Source organism: Loxodonta africana, chromosome 17 (genome assembly GCF_030014295.1).
Source record: "Loxodonta africana isolate mLoxAfr1 chromosome 17, mLoxAfr1.hap2, whole genome shotgun sequence".
Lineage (NCBI taxonomy): Eukaryota > Metazoa > Chordata > Mammalia > Proboscidea > Elephantidae > Loxodonta > Loxodonta africana.
In genome coordinates this window covers 49,576,157-49,597,962 of record NC_087358.1, presented here as the reverse complement: position 1 = coordinate 49,597,962, position 21,806 = coordinate 49,576,157, and the positions used below count along the sequence as shown (strand labels likewise).

General features: G+C 35.9%; 1 protein-coding gene across 7 annotated transcripts in view; it reads left to right on the top strand.

Moving 5' to 3' along the window:
- Positions 1 to 21,806, top strand: part of TDRD3 (tudor domain containing 3) — a 221,665-nt gene that overhangs the window by 115,442 nt on the left and 84,417 nt on the right. For all 7 annotated transcript variants that reach the window (XR_010318188.1, XR_010318187.1, XR_010318186.1 and 4 more), the window contains exons 6-7: positions 13,836 to 13,907; positions 16,314 to 16,463. Coding sequence is in view for 1 of the 7 variants with exons in the window: in XM_064270056.1 (XP_064126126.1) it covers positions 13,836 to 13,907; positions 16,314 to 16,463 (222 nt within the window). In the remaining 6 variants the exon portion in view is untranslated. The remainder of the gene's footprint in view (positions 1 to 13,835; positions 13,908 to 16,313; positions 16,464 to 21,806) is intronic.

Sequence of the window (21,806 nt, the reverse complement as noted above, 5' to 3'; positions counted from 1 at the left end):
CAGTAGTTGGAAAATATGGCCTTGGTGATAGGAACAATGCCGGAGATGGAATGATAGAATTTTGCAAGACCAATGACTTCTTCATTGCAAATACCTTCTTTCACCAACATAAAAGGTGACTATACACATGGTCCTCGCTAGATGGAACACACAGAAATCAAATTGACTATATCTGTGGAACGAGACGATGGAAAAGCTCAATATCAGTCAGAACAAGGCCAGGGGCTGACTGTGGAACAGACCATCAATTGCTCTTATGCAGGTCCAAGCTGAAACTGAAGAAAATCAGAGCAAGTCTACAAGAGCCAAAATATGACCTTGAGTATATACCACCTGGATTTAGAGACCATCTGAAGAATAGATTTGATGCATTGAACACTACTGACCGAAGACCAGAAGAGTTGTGGAATGACATCAAGGACATCATCCATGAAGAAAGCAATAGGTTATTGAAAAGACAGGAAAGAAAGAAAAGACCAAGATGGATGTCAGAGGAGACTCTGAAACTTGCTCTCGAACATTGAGCAGCTAAAGCAAAAGGAAGAATTGATGAAGTAAAATAATTGAACAGAAGATTTCAAAGGGTCTCTCGAGAAGACAAAGTATTATAATATGTGCAAAGAGCTAGAGATGGAAAACCAAAAGAGAAGAACACGCTCGGCACTTCTCAAGCTGAAAGAACTGAAGAAAAAATTCAGGCTTTGAGTTGCAATAGTGAAGGATTCCATGGGGAAAATATTAAACGACACAGGAAGCATCAAAAGAAGATGGAAGGAATACACAGAGTCATTATACCAAAAAGAATTAGTCGATGTTCACCCATTTCAAGAGGTGGCATATGATCAGGAAGCAATGGTAATTAAGGAAGAAGTCCAAGTTGCTCTGAAGGCTTTGGCGACAAACAAGGCTCCAGGAATTGATGGAATATCAATTGAGATGTTTCAACAAACAGATGCAGTGCTGGAGGTGCTCACTCTTCTATGTCAAGAAATATGGAAGATAGCTTCCTGGCCAACTGACTGGAAGAGATCCATATTTATGCCTATTCCCAAGAAAGGTGATCCAACCGAATGTGGAAATTATAGAACAATATGATTAATATCACATGCAAGCAAAATTTTGCTGAAGATCATTCAAAAATGGCTGCAACAGTATATGGGCAGGGAACTGCCAGAAATTCAGGCTGGTTTCAGAAGAGGACGTGGAACCAGCGATATCATTGCTGATGTCAGATGGATCCTGGCTGAAAGCAGAGAATACCAGAAGGATGTTTACCTGTGTTTTATTGACTATGCAAAGGCATTCGACTGTGTGGATCATAACAAACCATGGATAACATTTCGAAGAATGGGAATTCTGGAACACTTAATTGTGCTCATGAAGAGCCTTTACATAGATCAAGAGGCGGTTGTTTGTAGAGAACAAGGGGATACTGATTGGTTTAAAGTGAGGAAATGTGTGCGTCAGGGCTGCCTTCTTTCACCATACGTATTCAATCTGTATGCTGAGCAAATAATCCAAGAAGCTGGACTATGCGAAGAAGAATGGGGCATCAGGATTGGAGGAAGACTCATTAACAACCTGCGTTATGCAGATGACACAACCTTGCTTGCTGAAAGTGAAGAGGATTTGAAGCAGTTACTAATGAGGATCAAAGACCACAGCCTTCAGTTTGGATTGCATCTCAACATAACGAAAACAAAAATCCTCACAACTGGACCAATAAGCAACATCATGATAAACGGAGAAAAGTTTGAAGTTGTCAAGGATTTCATTTTACTTGGATCCACAATCAACAGCCTTGGAAGCAGCAATCAAGAAATCAAAAGACGCGTTGCATTGGGCAAATCTGCTGCAAAGGACCTCTTTAAAGTGTTGAAGAGCAAAGATGTCACCTTGAAGACTAAGGTGCGTCTGACCCAAGCCATGGTATTTTCAATTGCATCATATGCATGTGAAAGCTGGACAACGAATAAGGAAGACTGAAGAAGAATTGACGCCTTCGAATTGTGGTGTTGGTGAAAAATATTGAATATACCATGGACTGCCAAAGAACGAACAAATATGTCTTAGAAGAAGTACAACCAGAATGCTCCTTAGAAGCAAGGATGGCGAGACTGTGTCTTACATAGTTTGGACATGTTGTCAGGGAGGGATCAGTCCTTGGAGAAGGACATCATGCTTGGCAGAGTACAGGGTCAGCGGAAAAGAGGAAGACCCTCATCAAGGTGGATTGATACAGTGGCTTCAACAATGAGCTCAAGCATAACAGTGATTGTAAGGTTGGCTCAGGACCGGGGGTGGTGTTTCGTTTTGTTGCACATAGGGTCGCTATGAGTTGGAACCGACTCAACGGCACGTAACAACAACAACAGTGTATTTTGTGAAGTTCTGCCAAAACACATAGCTCAGAGCATGTTATACCCCACTTTTATTTCAAATGCCTTAACTTAATGTTCAAGGCCATTTATAACCTAGTCCTAATTCCAGTTTAGCTTTTTAATTTTCTAAATTCTTTCACATAAATTTTGTTCTAGCCGAATGGAACTAGTTAATCTTTGATTCTCTATGCTTCCCTCAGTTATGATTTTGGGGGGGAAAAAATGGTTTTCCCACTTTAATGTTATTCATTTTATTTTCTCTCTCCTGATCTCTCCATGGAATCTGTGGATGGTACAAACATTTAACATGCTCTTCTGCCAAGCAAAGGTTGGAAGTATTGTGAGTCCAACTAGAGGCACCTCGGAAGAAAGGCATGGCAATCTACTCCCAAAAAATCAGCCATTGAATACCCTCTATTGCATAACTCTACTCTGACACACATGGGATTACCATGAGTTGAAGCTGATTTAACAGCAACTAGTACTGGTTTTGTTTTTTTGGTATGGGTAGTACTGATTGGAAACCCTGGTGGTGTAGTGGTTAAAAGCTATGGCTGCTAACCAAAAGGTCGACAGTTCAAATCCACTAAGTGCACCTTGGAAACTCTATGGGGCAGTTCTCCTTTGTCCTATAGCGTTGTTATGAGTCGGAATTGACTCCACAGCAACGGTTTTTTTTTTTTTTTTTTTGGTAGTACTGATACTGTAATCTGTGCACGGCCAAATCCTCGCCATGCTTTTAAACCCTTCACAAAGTGGTGCATTCAGAAAATAGTTGCTCTGTTATTGAATTCTTGGAATATTTTATCTATATTTTATGAAGTATATTGCTTTCCACCTAGGGCTAAATTGTTCGTCTCTTATTTCCGTTAATAGATTTTAAGCTTCTTGAGGTCAACATTGTTGTTTGTGTTATCTTTGTTCAAGTTTACAAATACTTATTGTACAATGTGTAGGTATTGTGGGCCCTTGCATATATACCTCATTTAATCTTCCTAACGTGGGTCTTGTGAGAGGGTATTATGTCCATATAGATCAGAAAATTGACCTTCAGAAATGGTAGATAACTTACTTTGGGTTCAGACAGCTAATGGGTGAAAGGGTAGAATCCAAACCCATGTTTTGTTCTGTTTTTCCCCTACTACCCCCTACTCTGTCTCCAGAGTGGTAGCCCTCAGCTTACCTGTCATAGGCCATATAAAAATATTTGTGGAATGAATGAATTGCAAAGCACATGAGGTTAATTATCTTTGAGTGAAAACTGGTGTTCTTGTGCCACTCTCGAAACTTGTCTGCTGTCTGAAGTGAGCCAAGGGGCGGGGCAATATACCAAGCTTCTGGAATGTTATACAGTACTGTTTCCTGTTTTCTTAGTTTGGAAATTACTCTGTTTGTGTTGGTGGGGGGTGGTTAAATGGATAAGGAGCTATAGGCACATCCTTACACCTTAGTAGTCATTTATTATGACACAGTGAAACCTGTGGAAATCAGAACTTGATGGGACTGCCTTGTTTTTCTGGGTCTTGCCAGTTTTCCACCACTGACAGAGGGCAGTCTTAACCATTTTTCTATCGCTGTCTATTAAGAATCCCAGCTCATAAACACCTTTGTGACTTTATAGGACAGAAAAAGAAACTTTTTTATGGTTTACACGTTTATTCAGATTATGTGCAGATTTGTACATATACTACTCGAAGATATAGGTAAAAGTTACTTTTTAATAAAAACATCTAATGTCAACTGTTTAGTTTGTTTTGATTTTTTGATGGAATAAATTTCTAAGTCTATACTTATCAAAAAACTCTAGGCCTCCTTTATCTTTTTCAAATTCCTTCAAAGCCTTTATATTGCTGATAACTTGTGTTTGACTTAAAGGTTCTGGCTCTTCTAATGGTAGTTCCTCATCATCTCCAGATTGCTCATCTACAGTTTCTTTCTGGCTCCCATCGTCCATTCCTGTGACAGTCTCTTTGTTGATATCAGTGTATGATGTAGCACTGACCCTATTTTCTGAAACATCACTATAAATGTCATTTATTGCATCTTGAATCTGTATGATGTTATCAGGCTTGATAACGGTTTCATTTTGTATACTATCACCACTGCTAAATAAGAAACCACAATTCTTAAAGCATTTTCTTATGGTTTCTTCCTTGATCATTTCGATCAATTGCTTAAGAAATGAAATTGCATCAAGGACATAGATTTTCCCCGAAATCTTAGATGCCATCATACACATCTCAATGTTGGCAATCACTTTTTGAAGACATAACTTGCTGTAGTTCACTTTAATATTTTGAATAATGCCATTATCCAGGTATTATAGGACCAACATCGTGGATGGTAGAAAAAAATTTAATATTGGACAGAGACAGTGACCGATGACAAGTAGCATTGTCAACAAACAAAAGAATGCTCTGATTTTGTTTTTTTGTGCTGCTGTTGAGTTTATTTAAAAACTCTTTGTAAATTGCTTCCATCATCCAAACTTTTTTATTTCATTTCCATTCTATTGAAAGCTAATTAATTTCAATATTTTGAAGCACTGTGGTTCCTCGCTCTTTCCAGTTACCCATGGTTTCTCAAATGTCCCATCTGCAAAGGTGATCAAGAGGATGGTAAGCCACTCTTTCAAAAAGTGACCCCATAAGCATTCCCCACCCCCTGCATTTTCAGGGTCCTATTTTTTTTTTTTTTCTTAGCATTACCCTGTAAAATAGAGCAGTCTCATTCATGTTTGTGATGTCTGAGAATCGTAACCCCTTATGATCTCTTTTAATTTTGTGAAGCAGTTTTGAACAATGTCTTTGTCAACTTTGTTTGACTCCCCACATGCTGCATGCAAGTGATGCTATGTTTTCTTTTTGAGCCTCTGAAGCCACCCATTGGAGAGAGAATCCATCAACTTTTAAAAGTGTCACCATTTCATTCTCCTCTGATTGCAGGATAGGCCCTGAAATGGGAATATTTTTGGCAAAGGTTTGAAGGAACCACTCAAAACCAGATTTGTTGATTTCTGGATAATTTCCATTTGTGCGTAATTTCCATTCCTTCCTTTCTTGATGTTTATGTTGGTGCCAGTCATGTCTTTTTCACTTATTTTATCCTTTTCTTTGGTAATTGAGTAAATTTGCATTTTGCCACACTTAAACTTAATTACACCTTCCTTGCTGGTCTTTTTCTCTTTGGTTATCATTTTGACAACTTCAAACTTTACTTTCAGAGATGCATTTCTACTCTCTGTCTGTGGCTATGAAGGAATAAAATTTTTTTTAAAGAAGGAAAGAAGTTCTTATAAAAACTAAGGAGTTTATGATCTCGAAAATGTGGATATCTCGAACAAAATGAAGAAGATGAACGCTATTAACATCATTACATGATAAAGTTAGCACACTTCAGTGAAATATTTAAGAAAAAAAATGATGTGAGAAGAATGTTTTTGCTTTTGTACAGACACTGAATGTGCTAAGTGAGGAAATGCTTCTCTATTTTCTGGGCAAAACAAGAAATTTTGAAGGAAAAAGTTTCAAGAAAATGGGGTAGATTTTGAAAATTGTAATAACATGTATCAAAATAAAATAGCTAAAGGAAAAACTAAAAATTAAAGGTCAGGAAAAGAGTAAAACCTCTCAAGACAAGGGGAAAAAAGTGTGCTTTGCTAGATTTTAATGAAAATAAAGAAATTTATTATTATCTCTTACCTTCTTCCAAATTCATGGATGTTGTTCTTCGCTGGAAAAATTTACAGGCAAAAAAACAAAGAACAAAAAAAGGCAAAACTATAAGGAACAGATGTATTCAGACACCGGTAGCGATGCACAGTACGCACTCACGGGCAGCAACAGTGCGAAAGGAAGTGGAAGACTTTGCCTTTATCTCTGACTCTTGTACTTTTTGGGACTAGTTCCTGCTTTTGCATCTGCACGTCCTCATATTCAGGTTGCAATACCAACCGTTTTCTGATTCCATCCCCATCTCTCAGGCTCTAGCTTTCAGAGGATATTTATTAGGCTGAAGCAGTTATTTTGGTGGAAAATATTTGAGTTTTCCTTCACTGATAGGTGTCCCCCTTACACAGATTCCAGCTTTCACAGGTTTACTGTATTAATGTGCTATATTTTGGACTGTATCAGATAATATCCCACAATTCCATTGTTTAATTGAAAATGGCACAAAACAAATAATTCAGAAGTGGCTTAATATTTTTACATAAATAGTCAAGTTTGTGAACTTGAATTTTCTTGAGAAATTCCACCCATTCGTGTGACCCTTTCATAAGTTGATATGTTATTGTTGTTATTAGAGATTTTTGAAGTGTGATCAATGTTCTCATCAGAGCAATATCTTACATAATGTTTCCACCAATTGAGTCACCAATTGTAAAGTCAGTTAAACATTAAGCATTTGAAGGACCTGCCTCACTCACCCCCAACACACACATACACACACACACACACACAGTTTAATCATCCTTCAGATGTTGTAGTATATGTTTCCTGAAAGCCATGTTAGTATTCCTTGTTAGGGGATGGTAAAAATCTACTTTAAAGAGAATTTGAAAATACCCTAATGTGGTTATAGTTCTCTATGATGTTTATAGTTTTGGTTTGGTAACCATAGCAATGTAGCAACCATGGAGAGCTCAGTTACTTGGGCATCTGGCAGGTGGGTGATCCCTTAACAAATGTACAGATGGAAATCATGAACCATGGATTTCATTTCAAAAAGAAGGGAGTTCTAAATATTCTGACAAAATAAATAGGAAAAGAGAGCATCGGGCAGGATTTAAACTACATGCAAGTGTTTAAATGGCAAATGGCTACAGAAAGGTGAAGAAAAAACTCAAAGCTTAATGCTTTTTGTATGTTTGACAAAGACAGGTTCAAGGATGTTCTGTACTAGATATGATTTACAAAGTAGTATAATTTTGTAACATTTTAGTGTCCCCAAATGCCAGATCTTTTTTTGCTTCATACTTTCTTTATACTTAGACTAACTTTTCATTTTGATATTTTTTAACTAATGTATATTTTTATTTAGTTAGTTTTAATTCTTGTTAATGTTCATATTAATGTAATTTTTCCAGAGGAAAATAGAATAGTAGTAAGTTTTCTCTATTATTTAGATATCATCTCATACATTTCTTAATTAAGTCTCCTGTTTTTTCCTGGGTTCCCTGCACTGTTCCCTTTACATTCTTTTTTTTTTTTCCTCTCTTCTTATTCTTTGGTTGTTGTTGTTTAAACTAGTAGGATGCTTAACAGTAACCGTAACAAAGAGCTACTTTTATTAAGCATCTACTGTGTGCTTGGTATTTTGGTGTACACTTCATATGTATTTTGTTTTTCATGAGGTGGGTATTATCATACTCATTTTATAGATGAGGAAACAGGAGCAGCTGGGTTTCTAAACTGTGTACGTTGGATTCCAAAATCTATGATCCTTCTAGCATATCATATTTTTAGGTGTGATCACAGTGTTTAGTCTCAAAAATATCAATATTTTCAAATTATTTTTACTTCTGGAGACTGAATGATTTCACGTTTATTATATGTACACACACCTGAGGAAGATAATATACTGATGCCAGTTAACAGTGGTTCACTGTGGCAGTGATAGAGAAATGGTTTGGAAAAAAGCTCTCTACCGTGTGATTCTGATTAACTTCCTTCTGCCTCCTCCACTTGCCCACTCACACACAAACCTTGTTTTAGGGGAAAAAAATGTAGACATGTAGTGCACGTGAATTTCAGAGAGACGTTTGACACAGGCTCTCAAGATGTCTTCAGACAACATGCGGAAGCTTGAACAGTTGGGAGGGGACCCTAACTGTGATAGAATGTGATGTCATGCTCTTGCTACATTTACTACACAGCTAGCATGTGGTCGTCATTTTCTGAGTTTCATTTACTAGGTGTTAACTGTAGTCTTTGTCTTATCTAAGAAGTGAGGAAGCTAGAAAAAATTTTAAAGAATACTGCATAATACTGTAATATTTATTTGTCAATGGAATACCACCTCTGCCTCTTATTTGTAGACCATATAATTTTTGATGTTTATGAATTTCAAAACCTACCTGACACTTCTGCTCAAAATGATGGATCTCATATTAAGTTTAGACTGTTCTTTTTTAGTGCAAGCATTTAAAACTATAAATTATTTTCTAAACATTATTTAGCTACATCATACAAATTTTATGTTATATTTTCATTTTCATTCAATCCAGCTTTTCCTTCTGATATTTTCTTTCACCCATGAATCATTTGGAAATGTTCATTTGCCAATACTTTTGAAATTTCAGATATCTTTTAGATTATTTATTTATGATTTAATTCTGTTATGGTTTGAGGATTTTTTCTGTATTATGTGAATGCTTTTAAATTTATTAAGGCTTGATTTTTGGTCCAGCACAAAGTCTGTCTTGGTGAATGTTCCATGTATACTTGAGAACTATGTACATTCTGTTGTTGGATGGAGTGTTCTAGAATATAAATTAGGCCAAGGACTCTTGGCTGATAGTATTGTTCAATTCTTCTAAATCCTAACTGATTTTTTCGCTCCTCCTTCCTTTAATTACTGAGAAAGTTTGAAATTCCTCACTTTAATGTGGTTTAGTTTATTAGTTTAGTTTATTTTCTTTGATCTTTATTATTTTTTGCTTCATATATTTTGAAGATCTCTTATAGGGGGCTTACACATTTAGGTATCTTATAGCTTTGTAATGAACTCCCCCTTTGCCATTATGAAATACTCCGTCTTTGAATTCTAATTTGTATGATAATTTTTCTGTTCAGTGTTTGGAGGTATATCCTTCTTATTCTTAGTGTTTGTATGATAATTTTTCTGTTCAGTGTTTGGAGGTATATCCTTCTTATTCTTAGTGTTTGTATGGTATATGGTTTTCCATTCTTTTATCATTATATTTAAAGTGGATTTCATATAGGTAACATATAATTAGGCCTTGCTTTTTTATCCAAACTAACAACCTCTGTCATTTAATTAGTGTTCAGATAATTTGTATTTTTTGGTAACAGTTTTATTGAGAAATAATTTCTGTAACATGTAATTTACAGGTTTAAAGTGTGCAATTCAGTGGTTAATAGTATAGTCACAGAGTTGTGTCACAATCATCACAATCAATTTTAGAACATTTTCATCACCCCACAAAAAAATACCTGTATCATTAACAGCCACACCTTGATTTTCCTAAATGCCCAGCCCTAGGCAACCACTAATCTAGTGGTTGTCTCATTAGATTTGCCTATTCTGAACATTTCATCTGAAAGAAATAAGACTGGCTTCTTTAACTTTGCACAGTATTTTCATGATTGATCCATGTTGTAGCATGTATCAGTACTTCCATTTTATTATTGAATAGTATTCCATTGTATGGATGTAGCATATTTTATTCATTCATCAGTTGATAGACAATTGGGTTGTTCTCACTTTCAGGCTTTTATAAATAATGCTGATAAAAACATATGTGTAGAAGTTATTATGTGCATAAGCCCATGAAACATTGTTATTTTTTCCTGTAAACAGTCACTTAGCGTTTAAAGAAATTAAAAAAAATTATATTTACTGACAAATTTACTGTTTCTGGCTCTCTTCATTCCTTTGTGAAGATCAAGTTTCTTTTTGTATATCATGTAGCTTAGATCTGCTGGTGATGAAGTATTTTGGCTCCCCCCCCCCCCGAAACTGTTTTCCTTTATTTTTTAAGGATAAAAAGTTTATAGTCATCCTCCTTAGATAGTATGCCTTTTCTCTGCCTACTTTTGACATTTTCTTCTTATTGGTTTTCAGAAGTTTGATTGTTTGATTATGATATTCCTTGGTATGGTTCCTGTGTGTTTCTTTATCTTGCTTGCTATTCATTGAACTTCTTCAGTTTGTGCGTTTATTATTTTCATCAAATTTGGAAAACTGTGGCCATTATTTCTACAAATATTTTTTTTCTGTCCACTCCCCCACTCTCCTTTCATGACTTCAAATATATATATGTTCAACTGCTTATTATTTTTCACAAGTCACTGAAGTTTTGTTCATTTTTTTTTTTAATCAGGGCTTTCTCTTTAATTTCATTTTGATAGATTCGATTACTCTGCCTCCAAGTTCACTGATCTTTACTCCTGCACTGTCTAATTTGCTCTTAATTCCATCCAATGAGATTTTCATTTCTGATAGTTTTTTCTTCTCTGGAAGTTCCGTTTGATTCTTTTATATATCTTCCGTATTTTGTCTCATGGCGTTAATATTTTTATTTAAATAATTGTACATAGTTGATATAGCTGCATAACACACTTGTTGCTAGTTCTGTCATCTTTTTTTTTTTATCTCTGGCTCTGTTCCTACTATTTTTTAAAATAGGTACAAGTCATGCTCTCCTCTTTTTTAGCATGCTTGGTAGGTTTTTGTGATGTTCTGATGTAGGTTATTGTTGAGTGTCTAGATTTTGTTATCTTCCTTTAGCAAATGTCCTACGTAGTGCTGCTATAACAGAAATACTACAAATGGATGGCTTTAACAAAGAGAAATTTATTCTCTCACAGTCTAGGAGGCTAGAAGTCAGAATTCAGGGCATCAACGTCAGGGAAAGGCTTTCTCACTCTGTCAGCTCTGGACATTCCTTGTCATTAATCTTCCCCTGGTTTAGGAGCTTCTCTGCGCAGGGACTGGGTCCAAAGGACGCGCTCTGCTCCTGGCACTACTTTCTTGGTGGTACGAGGTCCCCGTGTCTCTCTGCTCACTTCTCTCTTTGTATCTCAAAAGAGGTTAATTTAAGACACAACCTAATCTTGAAGTTTGAGTGCTTCCTCATTAACATAACTGCTGCTAATCCCACCTCATTAACATCATAGAGATAGGATTTATAACACATAGGAAAATCCCATCAGATAACAAAATGGTGAACAATCACACAATACTGGGAATCATGAACTAGCCAAGTTGACACACATTTTTAGACAACACAGTTCAATTCATAACAGCAAGTATAGGATTTAGCTTTGGTATTTTTTTGTTTTTTTTAAGCAGTAAGGTACTTGTGTGTGGCAGATAAGTTTGATCCCTTCAAGACATCTACTAAAGCTTTGAAAGAGGTATTTTGAGTAGTCTTGATCCTAAATATTGTTTAGCCCTCTGGATTTTGACTCAGTGCTCTGAATGATCACCAACAACTCTTCACTGCTGGTGGTCAGAGCTGGAAAGTCTCTTTACCCTGTGGGAGCTATGGGAATCCTTCACTTTACAACTCCATATTGTTTTTTTGCTCCACTTAGTTCTCAAGGGAACTCCCATACAGATTTCAGGAGTGCCTAATTATAAAGGTTTCTCTTTAGGAAACTCTGCCCCACAGCTTCCTGTTGCCTCAGCCTTTTTAACTATGATATCTGTGCCCTCAGTTTAGCTCTCTGTGCTTTCTGTCTGTGTCATGCCTCCAAGGAGAAAGCCAGAGCCTACCTTGTGTTTTCGTTTCTCTCGGGAATCACAGCCCTGTACTGTCTGTTGTTCTGTGTCTTAAAACAGCTGTTCCTTATATGTTGTCCAGATGTCTAGTTGTTTTTAGAGGCAGGTTAACTGTGGTTCTTATACCTTCATCAGGGGAGCTACGAAGTGAGATCCCGTAGCATCTTTTTAATTGTATAACCTGTATTGAGAGATGCTGTTATTGGCAACATGTGTGATCCTTTTTAAGGACTTATAAATTGAAATGATTTATAGCTGTTTAGGAGTCTCTGGGTGGTGCAATTGTTTAAGCACCTAGGAAGAAAGGCCTGCAGCCTGCTTCTGAAAGGTAACAGCCTTTGAAAACCCTATGCTCACTTCTGCTGTGAATCATGGGGTCTCCATGAGTCAGAGTAGACTCCATGGCAATGGTTTTTGGATTTTACAGCTGTCGAATGATCTTTTTCTTATATCTAAATTAAAAGCATGGAAAGAACTCGCATGTAATTTTCTGCATTTTCTGATTAAAAAAAAAATTATATTTTTAATATTATATAACAGGTTAATATTATATATACAGATTGTAAAGAAACGTGGTATTCCTATACAGTTTAAATTATTCTTTGCTCAATAAACTGAATGCCACTGTTGTCTTTTGTCTTATACTGCTTTTTATATAATCTCCATAAATTACATAATAGTTTTTCCATAATGTGGGAGCTCTGCTATATGCTTGGAAGTGCACACAGTGATTTTTTAACTTTATATTTTACCTAATAATATAGGTCATATTTTAAATATATATTCTGTAATGATAACTGTGAAAAATGCACAAAGGGTTGAAATCGTGTTAAACAACTAATGCTTAAAGCATGGTATATTTGTTAACTCTTCAAAAACAAAAGATACAAGAGGAATAGGTGACTGGAAGGAGTCTTCCTGAAAGACTTTTATATCAGAAATTGCATTTGCTAAGAGGATTTTTTTCCCATTTTTACAATACGTTAATGTCTCTCTAATCCTAAAATTAAGAGTTAGGGAGAAAATACTAAAATCAGTGGGTTTTGAAATTTTATTTTTACTGATGAACAGTGAAATATTTAATCTTATTATTTTAAAAAAACAATACCCTATTAAGGATAAAAAAAAACAAACCCATTGACGTCAAGTCAATTCCGACTCATAGCGACCCTATAGGACAGAGTAGGACTGGCCCCATAGAGTTTCCAAGGAGTGCCTGGTAGGTTTGAACTGCGGACGTTTTGGTTAGGAGCCGTAACACTTAACCACTATGCCACCAGGGTTTCCCCTATTAGCTTACTGTAATTAAAGTAATATTCATACTGTAAACTATAACAGAAACCTTCTTTTCCAGTACGTGTTTAGTATTAGATTGTATATACAGAAACTTTAAAGATAATTTCCAGATTTGAACATTAATAACCATGCAATATTTATGTCAGGTTATAGTTTTACTATGCTTTAAAGTGAAATACTTGTTACCAAAATTTGTTATCTTTTAATTGACTTCTTGTTGAGGAGGGTTTTTTTTGTATTTTTTTAACTCTGTTTGCTCTTTTGGGACACAGCTTGAAAAATATTTCTGAAAACTACATGCAAATATATGTTTGGTAAGGGAAGATGAGGGGGAAACCTTTGGATAATTATTGCATTTAGGAATCAAATATGTAATTTGAAATAATTTGCAATGGGCTTTTTTTCCAGTTTCTTGTAAAAATCTATTAAAGGAAGTAGATTCCTGGTATGTTATACCAAACTAAAACCAATCCCATTGCCGTCGAGTTGATTCGAACTCATAATGACCCTATAGGACAGGAGAACTGCCCTATAGGGTTTCTAAGGAATGGCTGGTGGACTCGAACTGCCAGCCTTTTGGTTAGCAGCTGAGCTCTTAACCAGTGCACCACCAGGCTTCCCAGTATGTTATGCGTGTTGTAAATATATTTCTATGTATAATCTTTTTTTAATGACTCACTTGTCTTACAGAGCTTGTCAAAACATAATAGAAGCAATATTGGAACCGAAGGTGGACCACCTCCTTTTGTGCCTTTTGGACAGGTAATCACTTTCATATTGGGAGATAAATTTTAATCAGGAAAAATGGTTTTCATTTGTTTTCAAGTTGTGTTCAGTTTTGTGCTGAACTGTTCATTCAGGAATTGTGGGAATTATATGGAAATATATTAAGTACAAGGAATGTAATAACTTTACTGTGATTATTTGTTAGTGTAGATTTTTCTCAAGAGTTGTTGACTGAAAGAAGCAATTAAGAGCTACACCTGAAGAGCAATTTTCAACCAATTAAGATCAAATTGAGAGTGTTGAGAGAAAAATTCAAAAGACTAAAACATGCTATAATTTCTCGTTTTGTTCAGTAAGAACAAAAGACTGAGAGAAAAGTGGTATAGAGGGATAAGACATAAATAAAAGTGAGAATAAAATAAAAACATAACTGAATACAGACATAAAGGGAGGGATGGCACATTAGGTAGGCCTGCTGTCCCAGTTGTCCCTTCCAACATCATGTTCTTCTCTCCTGATTTAAATAAATATCTCAGGGACTTAATTTTATTTCCAGTTGGCATTTTCCATTCAACCACAACAGCCCTGATGCTTTTCCCACACAAGCTAAAAGTTTTTTGATTATTTATTCCCTATTTTTCAACCCCCTTTGGTACATAATGCTACCTTGAAGTAGCTCCTCAGCTGGCCAATATCATATGTTTTCTTGGCTATGCTGTGCATCAACTTGTATCCCCAACAATTTCCTCCAGCCCCACCTTGCTTTATCCTTAAAAAATCAGAGAACAATCCCTGAAGCTGTGCTTTGCCTCATGATATACCACTAATTTAGTTATTGATAATGTGTCTTAGGTTTGCTCTTTATTTTCCTTGGAGAGAGCTGGCTAAGAGTGAACATGAGCTGGGGATGTGACAGGCAGAAAGTAAATACCCACACCTCTACAGAAGGAATTTTGTTTGTTATTTTGGTATGAGTAAAAGATATTGAAGTTATTGAGATGTTAAGTGGGTAGAATCAGTTGACCAAAATTCTCTTAAAAAAACTTCTGATAGTATCTACTCAAATTTAATTGAAGATCATACTTGCATTATGGCTATTTTGGACGTATTTTAAAAATATGCTGATTTTTATTGGATTTTAAAACAAAAGGTAGTCAAGGTAAAAGATATGGTGTGATCCATGGTGATGATGTTCTTACTTCTCACAGAATAATAAAAACTCTCAGAATGAGCACAGTACAAAAATTCTGTTAATGTATATTGGAGAAATAATAAATGTTAAATTTTCAGAAAATTATTTTCTCCTTAAACATCCTGGTGATATTTCTGTTTCATAAATGGCTTAAGATATTTAATTAACTCCCCCCCCCCCAAGAGTATTATGTTCTAATGATTTTCAAGAATTTGAAATGCATTTTATAGCTGTTTGGGGGGGGTTAAGACATGTAATAAAGGTGTAGTTTGATCGTATTGTTTGTTTATGAAGTCCATTCTGAAAAATTCCTCTTCAGTCTATCCCAGCCTTGTACATGGGTTACAAACAGATAATGGTGGTTGTATCAATAGGATATATTTATATTCGTTGAAAATCTCTGCAGTAAAACCCTCAAAAGCTGGAACCTGTGTAAGGTGGAAACCTGTCAGAAAAGGAAAACTCAAGTATTTTCCACAAAATAGAGCAATAGAAAAGTGATAAGACTGCACCTTGCCAAAAGCGGAAACTTGTGAGACCCAGAAAAATAAGGCAGTCCCATCGAGTTCTGGCTCTCACAGGTTTTACTCTGTATTTGGAGATATTAATTTGAAAAGGTGTTTTCCTTTTTTAAGTTAATGAGCTGAGAAGAGGCTTATTTTATTTGATTTTTTACTGTTAGGATTGGAGTGAAGACCTTATTTTTCAGCAGTAAAATGCTGTCTTAATTTACCTTTTGGAACTGAAAGTAAAAATCATTGCAGCCTGCAGGGGAGAGGGCATGTTTTTAACCTTTTGGCTTAAAAGTTCAGAGACATCCTTTTATATGTTAAAATAACTGTACTACCCATTCCTCAAATAGTGTGGAAATTAGGATCTTAATTAAAAAGCTGAATTTACCTCTTGTATGCTAATCTAGGGTGTTTAAATCTAAAATTATTTCAAGTCGTTATATCCTAAAATGAAACTTAGAACACTTGGCTAGATAAGTATTTGAAATGTTTATCAAATGTTAGGTGGTCACATTTTTGTATAGCTTTAATTGTATTTGCCAGTTATATTTCTTAAGTTATATTACTCTGTTTTTTTCCCTTTATTTTTAAGTCTGTGGGATAGATTTGTATTTTAGATGGGGTTTTAGCTGTTGAAAGAAGTATAAACATTTCTTTTGAAGAAGTATTACTTTCTAATGAAAACCGTGGATCTTTTTAGAAATACTGAATTGATTTATTTTTATTTACTGTTACCAGAAGTGTGTATCTCACGCCCAAGTGGATAGCAGAGAACTTGATCGAAGAAAGACACTGCAAGTTACAATGCCTGTCAAACCTTCAAATGATAATGATGAATTTGAAAAACAAAGGACTGCTGCTATTGCAGAAGTTGCAAAGAGCAAAGAAGTAAGAAACTTAATCCTTACAAGTTTCTCTTATTTTTCATCATTGTTTCATTTAGATTACTCGTAATCATCACTTTCTTTTAACATAACTAATTCAACAAACCCTTGACATTGTTCTTCTTGCCAATGCCATAATTAGAAAATGCCCTGCCGCCTTATAGGATCTTAAGCTTACACATTTTACTCAGATGCTGTTTTTCTGAAATCACCTTGCCTGTTTCAGTAAGTCAACTCTTACTAGTAATCCACACTTTTGTCACCCTCTTCTTTTTCTTTTTAATGATGTTACAGTTGAACACTTTCTATTATGGCAGAGGGTTACCGATCACTATTTGGGCCAAATGCCAGTTTTTTCAGGATAATTTCTCCCTGCAATGTCAACTTCTGAGAAATGCAAGAGGGTAAATAAGTGGATCAAGTTTTAACATTTCTGTCAGTTTTTTTTTTTTTCCATCAATTCCATTTAATGTACACTAAAAAATAATTTTTTATCTTTGGATTATATATGTTTTCATACACACACGTTACATCATATACTTAATAATAGTCAAATGGCTTTAATTATTTTGTATTTTTTGCTTATTTGGAATATGTCTTTTCTCTAGTTATTTATAGATTTTTAGGATTTGAAATTTTAGCACATGAATTTTTTCCTAGACAGAATTTTCTTAACATTAGGATTGAAATCTAATGTAGGTAACAACTGCTTTCCTATTTAAACTTGAAGTTTAAGTAGGAGATTTCTTGAATTTTGGTTATTCTTTCTGTGGTGTGTCCATCTGTTACCGGAGAAAATGCCTCAGTTCTTGTCTTCGGTGTAGGAAAGAATTCAAACATTGAGACAAAAAGTGCCAAGCAAGCAAGGGGTTTTATTAGTTAGCAGAGGGTTAATAGTGAAAGTGCACTTGACCAGAGAGCCTTAAGTGGGCTGCTCAGAGGGAGAGCCTGAGAGCCCGATAATCGTTTTCTTAGGGTTTTATACCCTTTTTCTCTTATCTCTCCCTGTTAACGTGCAGCAGCCAAGTCAGGGACCCCTGTAGAACTATTTCCTTGGCTTACCGTTTAATTACCAAGTTAAGGACCCTATTAAGTTAGGGACCCCTATTGGGACCATTTCCTTGGCTTAACATTTAACTACATAGGGACCATCTTATTGAGGAATGTCACCACCCAGTCTCTTCCTCTTCCTGAGTGCAAGCTCTCTCCCTCCCCCTTACACACGTATCATCAGTCTAGTGTAAGTTGCCAAGAACGCAAACTTTGGAGTCGGACAGCCTAGAGGTATTTAAAAAAAACAAAAACCTGTTGCTATGGAGTTGATTCTGACTCATAGCCACCCTATACCAGCTTGGATAGGTTGGTTACCTTGGCTTTTTGTGTCCCAGTTTTCTTTATCTATAAAATGAAAATAAAAGTGATAGCTACTTCACACAATCACTGAGAGAATTAAGATTGATTGTCTTTAAGAAAGCATTTAGAATACTACCTGGCACAGGTAGTCAGTCACTCCTTTGCTCAAAGCTCTCAGTAAATGTGGTTGGTGTTCTTTAGTATTCTACTCCGTCCTAAGGCACGTTAAAAAAAATCATTTTAACATTTCCGAAAATGCCTTTTACACAATTTACATATAATGTGTTTCTTCATTGCCAAAAAGCTATTAAAATTATGGCATTTCAGAGTAAGGATATTAGGTGTGTATCATTTTCTTACTGATTATTGCAAAGTTGTTTTGATTTACATTTAGATCATTTCATTTTTTTTTTTTTTTTGCTATATTGTGTTATTACAGCTGTTTACTGGAATGTAGTTAACATACTGTAACGTACTTCATTTTTTTAAAATCATAGTTAATCACATTGTATTTTCCCATAAACATTTGATAATTAAAGAAGCATAGTCTTTTAAACCTAAAAGAACTCTCAGTTGCTATGTTACAAAGTTGGTGGAGGCTTAAAGATATAAATGGACTAACCCAAAGTTACTCAGTAATAGTTCTGTGACTAAATCTATGTGTAATATAATAGAAAACCCCTTGCCATTGAGTTGATTCTGACTCATAGTGACCCTATAGGACAGAGCAGAACTGCCCCATAGAGTTTCCAGGGAGCAGCTGGTGGACTCGGACTGCCAGCTTCTTGGTTAGTTGAAAGCAGAGAATATCAGAAAGATGTTTACCTGTGTTTTACTGACTATGCAAAGACATTTGACTGTGTGGGTTATAAATTATGAAAAACATTGCGAAGAATGAGAATTCCAGAACACTTAATTGTATTCATGAGGAAGCTGTACATAGATCAAGAGACAGTCATTTCCACAGAACAAGGGAATGTTACATGGTTTAAAATCGGGAAAGGTGTGCATCAGGGTTATATCCTTTCACCGTACTTATTCAGTCTGTATGCTGAGCAAATAATCTGAGAAGCTGGACTATATGAAGAAGAACAGGGCATCAGGATTGGAGGAAGACTCATTAACAACCTGCGATATGCTGATGACACAACCTTGCTTGCTGAAAGTGAGGAGGACTTGAAGCACTTATTGACGAAGATCAAAAACTACAGCCTTCAGTATGAAGAAAACAAAAATCATCAAACTGAACCAATGAGCAACATCATGATAAAAGGAGAAAAGGTTGAAGTTGTTAAGGATTTCATTTTATTTGAATCCACAATCAATGCCCATGGAAGCAGCAGTCAAGAAATCAAATGATGTATTCCCTTGGGCAAATCTGCAAAAGACCTCTTGAAAGTGTTAAAAAGCAAAGAGGTCACCCTGAGGACTAAGGTGCATCTGATCCAAGGCATGGTATTTTCATTTGCCTCATATGCATGTGAAAGCTGGACAATGAATAAAGAAGACCAAAGAAGAATTGATGTCTTTGAATCATGGTGTTGATAAAGAATATTGAATATACCATGGACTGCCAAAAGAATGAACAAATCTGTATTGAAAGAAGTACACCCGGAGCAAGGAGCAAGCGTAGGGAGACTTTGTTTCACATACTTTGGACATGTTATCAGGAGGGAACCAGTCCCTGGAGAAGGACATCATGCTTAGTAAAGCTGAGGGTCGTCGAAAAAGAAGAAGACCCTCAATGAGATGGACTGGCTCAGTGGCTGCAAAAATGGGCTCAGGCATGACAATGATCGTGAGGATGGCTAAGGACTGGCAGTGTTTTCATTCTGTTGTACATAGGGTCATTATGAGTTGGAACTGGCTCAATAACACCTACTAACAACAGTAGTATAGTAGAAGATATATATGTTTTTAATCTGGGTATCTGAATACCGAAATCACAGTAGAATTGTTCTGAAAAGATGTTTTATGACCACCCATTTAAACAGTTATGTAGATTTGGTGGAACCTACTGCACATGACCAAATGATGATTTTCATTCCTTTATTCAAATTCATTTAGCACATATTTGTGGGAGAACCTAGTAGTATATCCCAGGAACTTTTTAAATATGTGGGTTAAGTCAGTAAACAGAACAGACAGATAACAATGGGTTAAATCAATGAAGAAGCAGATAGCTGACCTTATCAAGCTTACCTTTTAGTAAGGGAGACAGACCATAAACATATGAATATGTAAATTATTTGGTAGGTTAAAAGGTAGTAATTGCTATGGCAAAAAGAATAAAACAGGGTAGGACTGGGAGTCAGGAGTGCCAGTATATGGGGACAGGGAGCTATAATTTAAAATACAATGGTCAGAAATTGAAGCACTTGTGAAGTTTACATTTTAGGAAGGATAGTAAACAATATAGACATACTAAATAAGTAAACTGCAGGTTGCAGCTTTAACTAGTCATCTGATTAGGCTTCAAAATGGTAAGATTTAATCCAAGACTTGAAAGAGATGAGAGAATTAACTATGTGGTTATCTGGGGAAGAATGTTTCAGGTAGAAGGAGAAACCATTGGTAGAGCTCTAAAGCAGGGGTGTATGTTCACGGAACAATAACATGGCCAGTGTAAACAGAGAGAGCAAAAGATTAGTAGAAGGTGAAGTCAAGAGAGAAGATGGAGGTCAGATCATGTAGGGCTCTGTAGACTATTGTTAAGACATTGGCTTTTATTCATAAAGAAATGAGGGTTCTTGAGCAGTAACATCATTGAACCTGTGTTTTACATGGCTAATTCTGACTTCTATGTTCAGAATATAACATAGAGTAGGAAGAGAGTAATTATGACACATTACAAGATTATCGAAGTAATCCAGGTGAAAAATGATGGTGGCTTAGACCAAGATGGTGGTTGTGGGAGTGGTGCAAAGTGAGAACATGGACAATAGTGGTCTAGAAGATTGGGAGAATGGGCTGGGGAAATATGTAAGATGCTAGGCAATGTTAAGAACCCACATGAGTTTCACAATCATGAGGGTGTCATAATTGCCTAGTTGACATAATATGGACAAGATGATGTGGCTCATAAAGGACAACTCTGAGACCTTACTGGTAATATTTAAGTTGTGATTGTTGTAGATACTTACATGTTTAATGAATAACAACTGTTTTAAAGCATTAGAAAGCATTTCTGTAAATGCTGTTTATCCTGTTCCTTAATTTATAAAATGGAAAGAAAAAAATGAGAAAATACATCCAGAAGATGGAACTATTTTACTGGCACCAAAAGAAAAGGCACTTTTGGAGTTAACTGTATTTAAACTCTGGAAATATAATTAGTTTGGAACAGGTCAGGCTCCAGCCTTTTCATATAACTGTTTTCTAGTGTAATAACAAAAACAGTAATTGCCATCTTGAGTATTTACCATGTGCCGGTTACTGAGCTAAGCTCTTCATATCCATCATGGCATTTAATCCTTACAATAGCCCAGCGAGGTAGATTTTCTTGTCCTTGTTTTACAGATGAAAGCTGAGACTCTGTGGAAGTTAAGTGACTATGTTCTTAATATGCTACATTTTGTCCCAGTCTAGTAAGCATTGTATCACACTAGTATGTTGTTGTTGTTGTTATGTGCCATTTAGTCTATTCCAACTCAGAATGACCCTATATGACAGAGTAGAACTGCCCCATAGGGTTTTCTAATCTTTATGGAAGCAGATCATCAGGTCTTTCTCCTGAGGAGCTTTTAGGTGAATTCAAACCACCAACCTTTTGTTTAGCAGCAGAACTCTTAACCATTTGCACCACCAGGGCTCCTTTTATCATACTAAAAACCTGTTGCCTTCAAGTCAGTTCCTACTCATAGCGACCCTATAGAACAGAGTAGAACTGCCCAGTAGAGTTTCCAACAAACAGCTGGCTGGAGGATTTTAACTCACCACAATTTGGTTAGCAGCCATAGCTCTTAACCACTGTGCCACCAGGTTCCATCTTAAT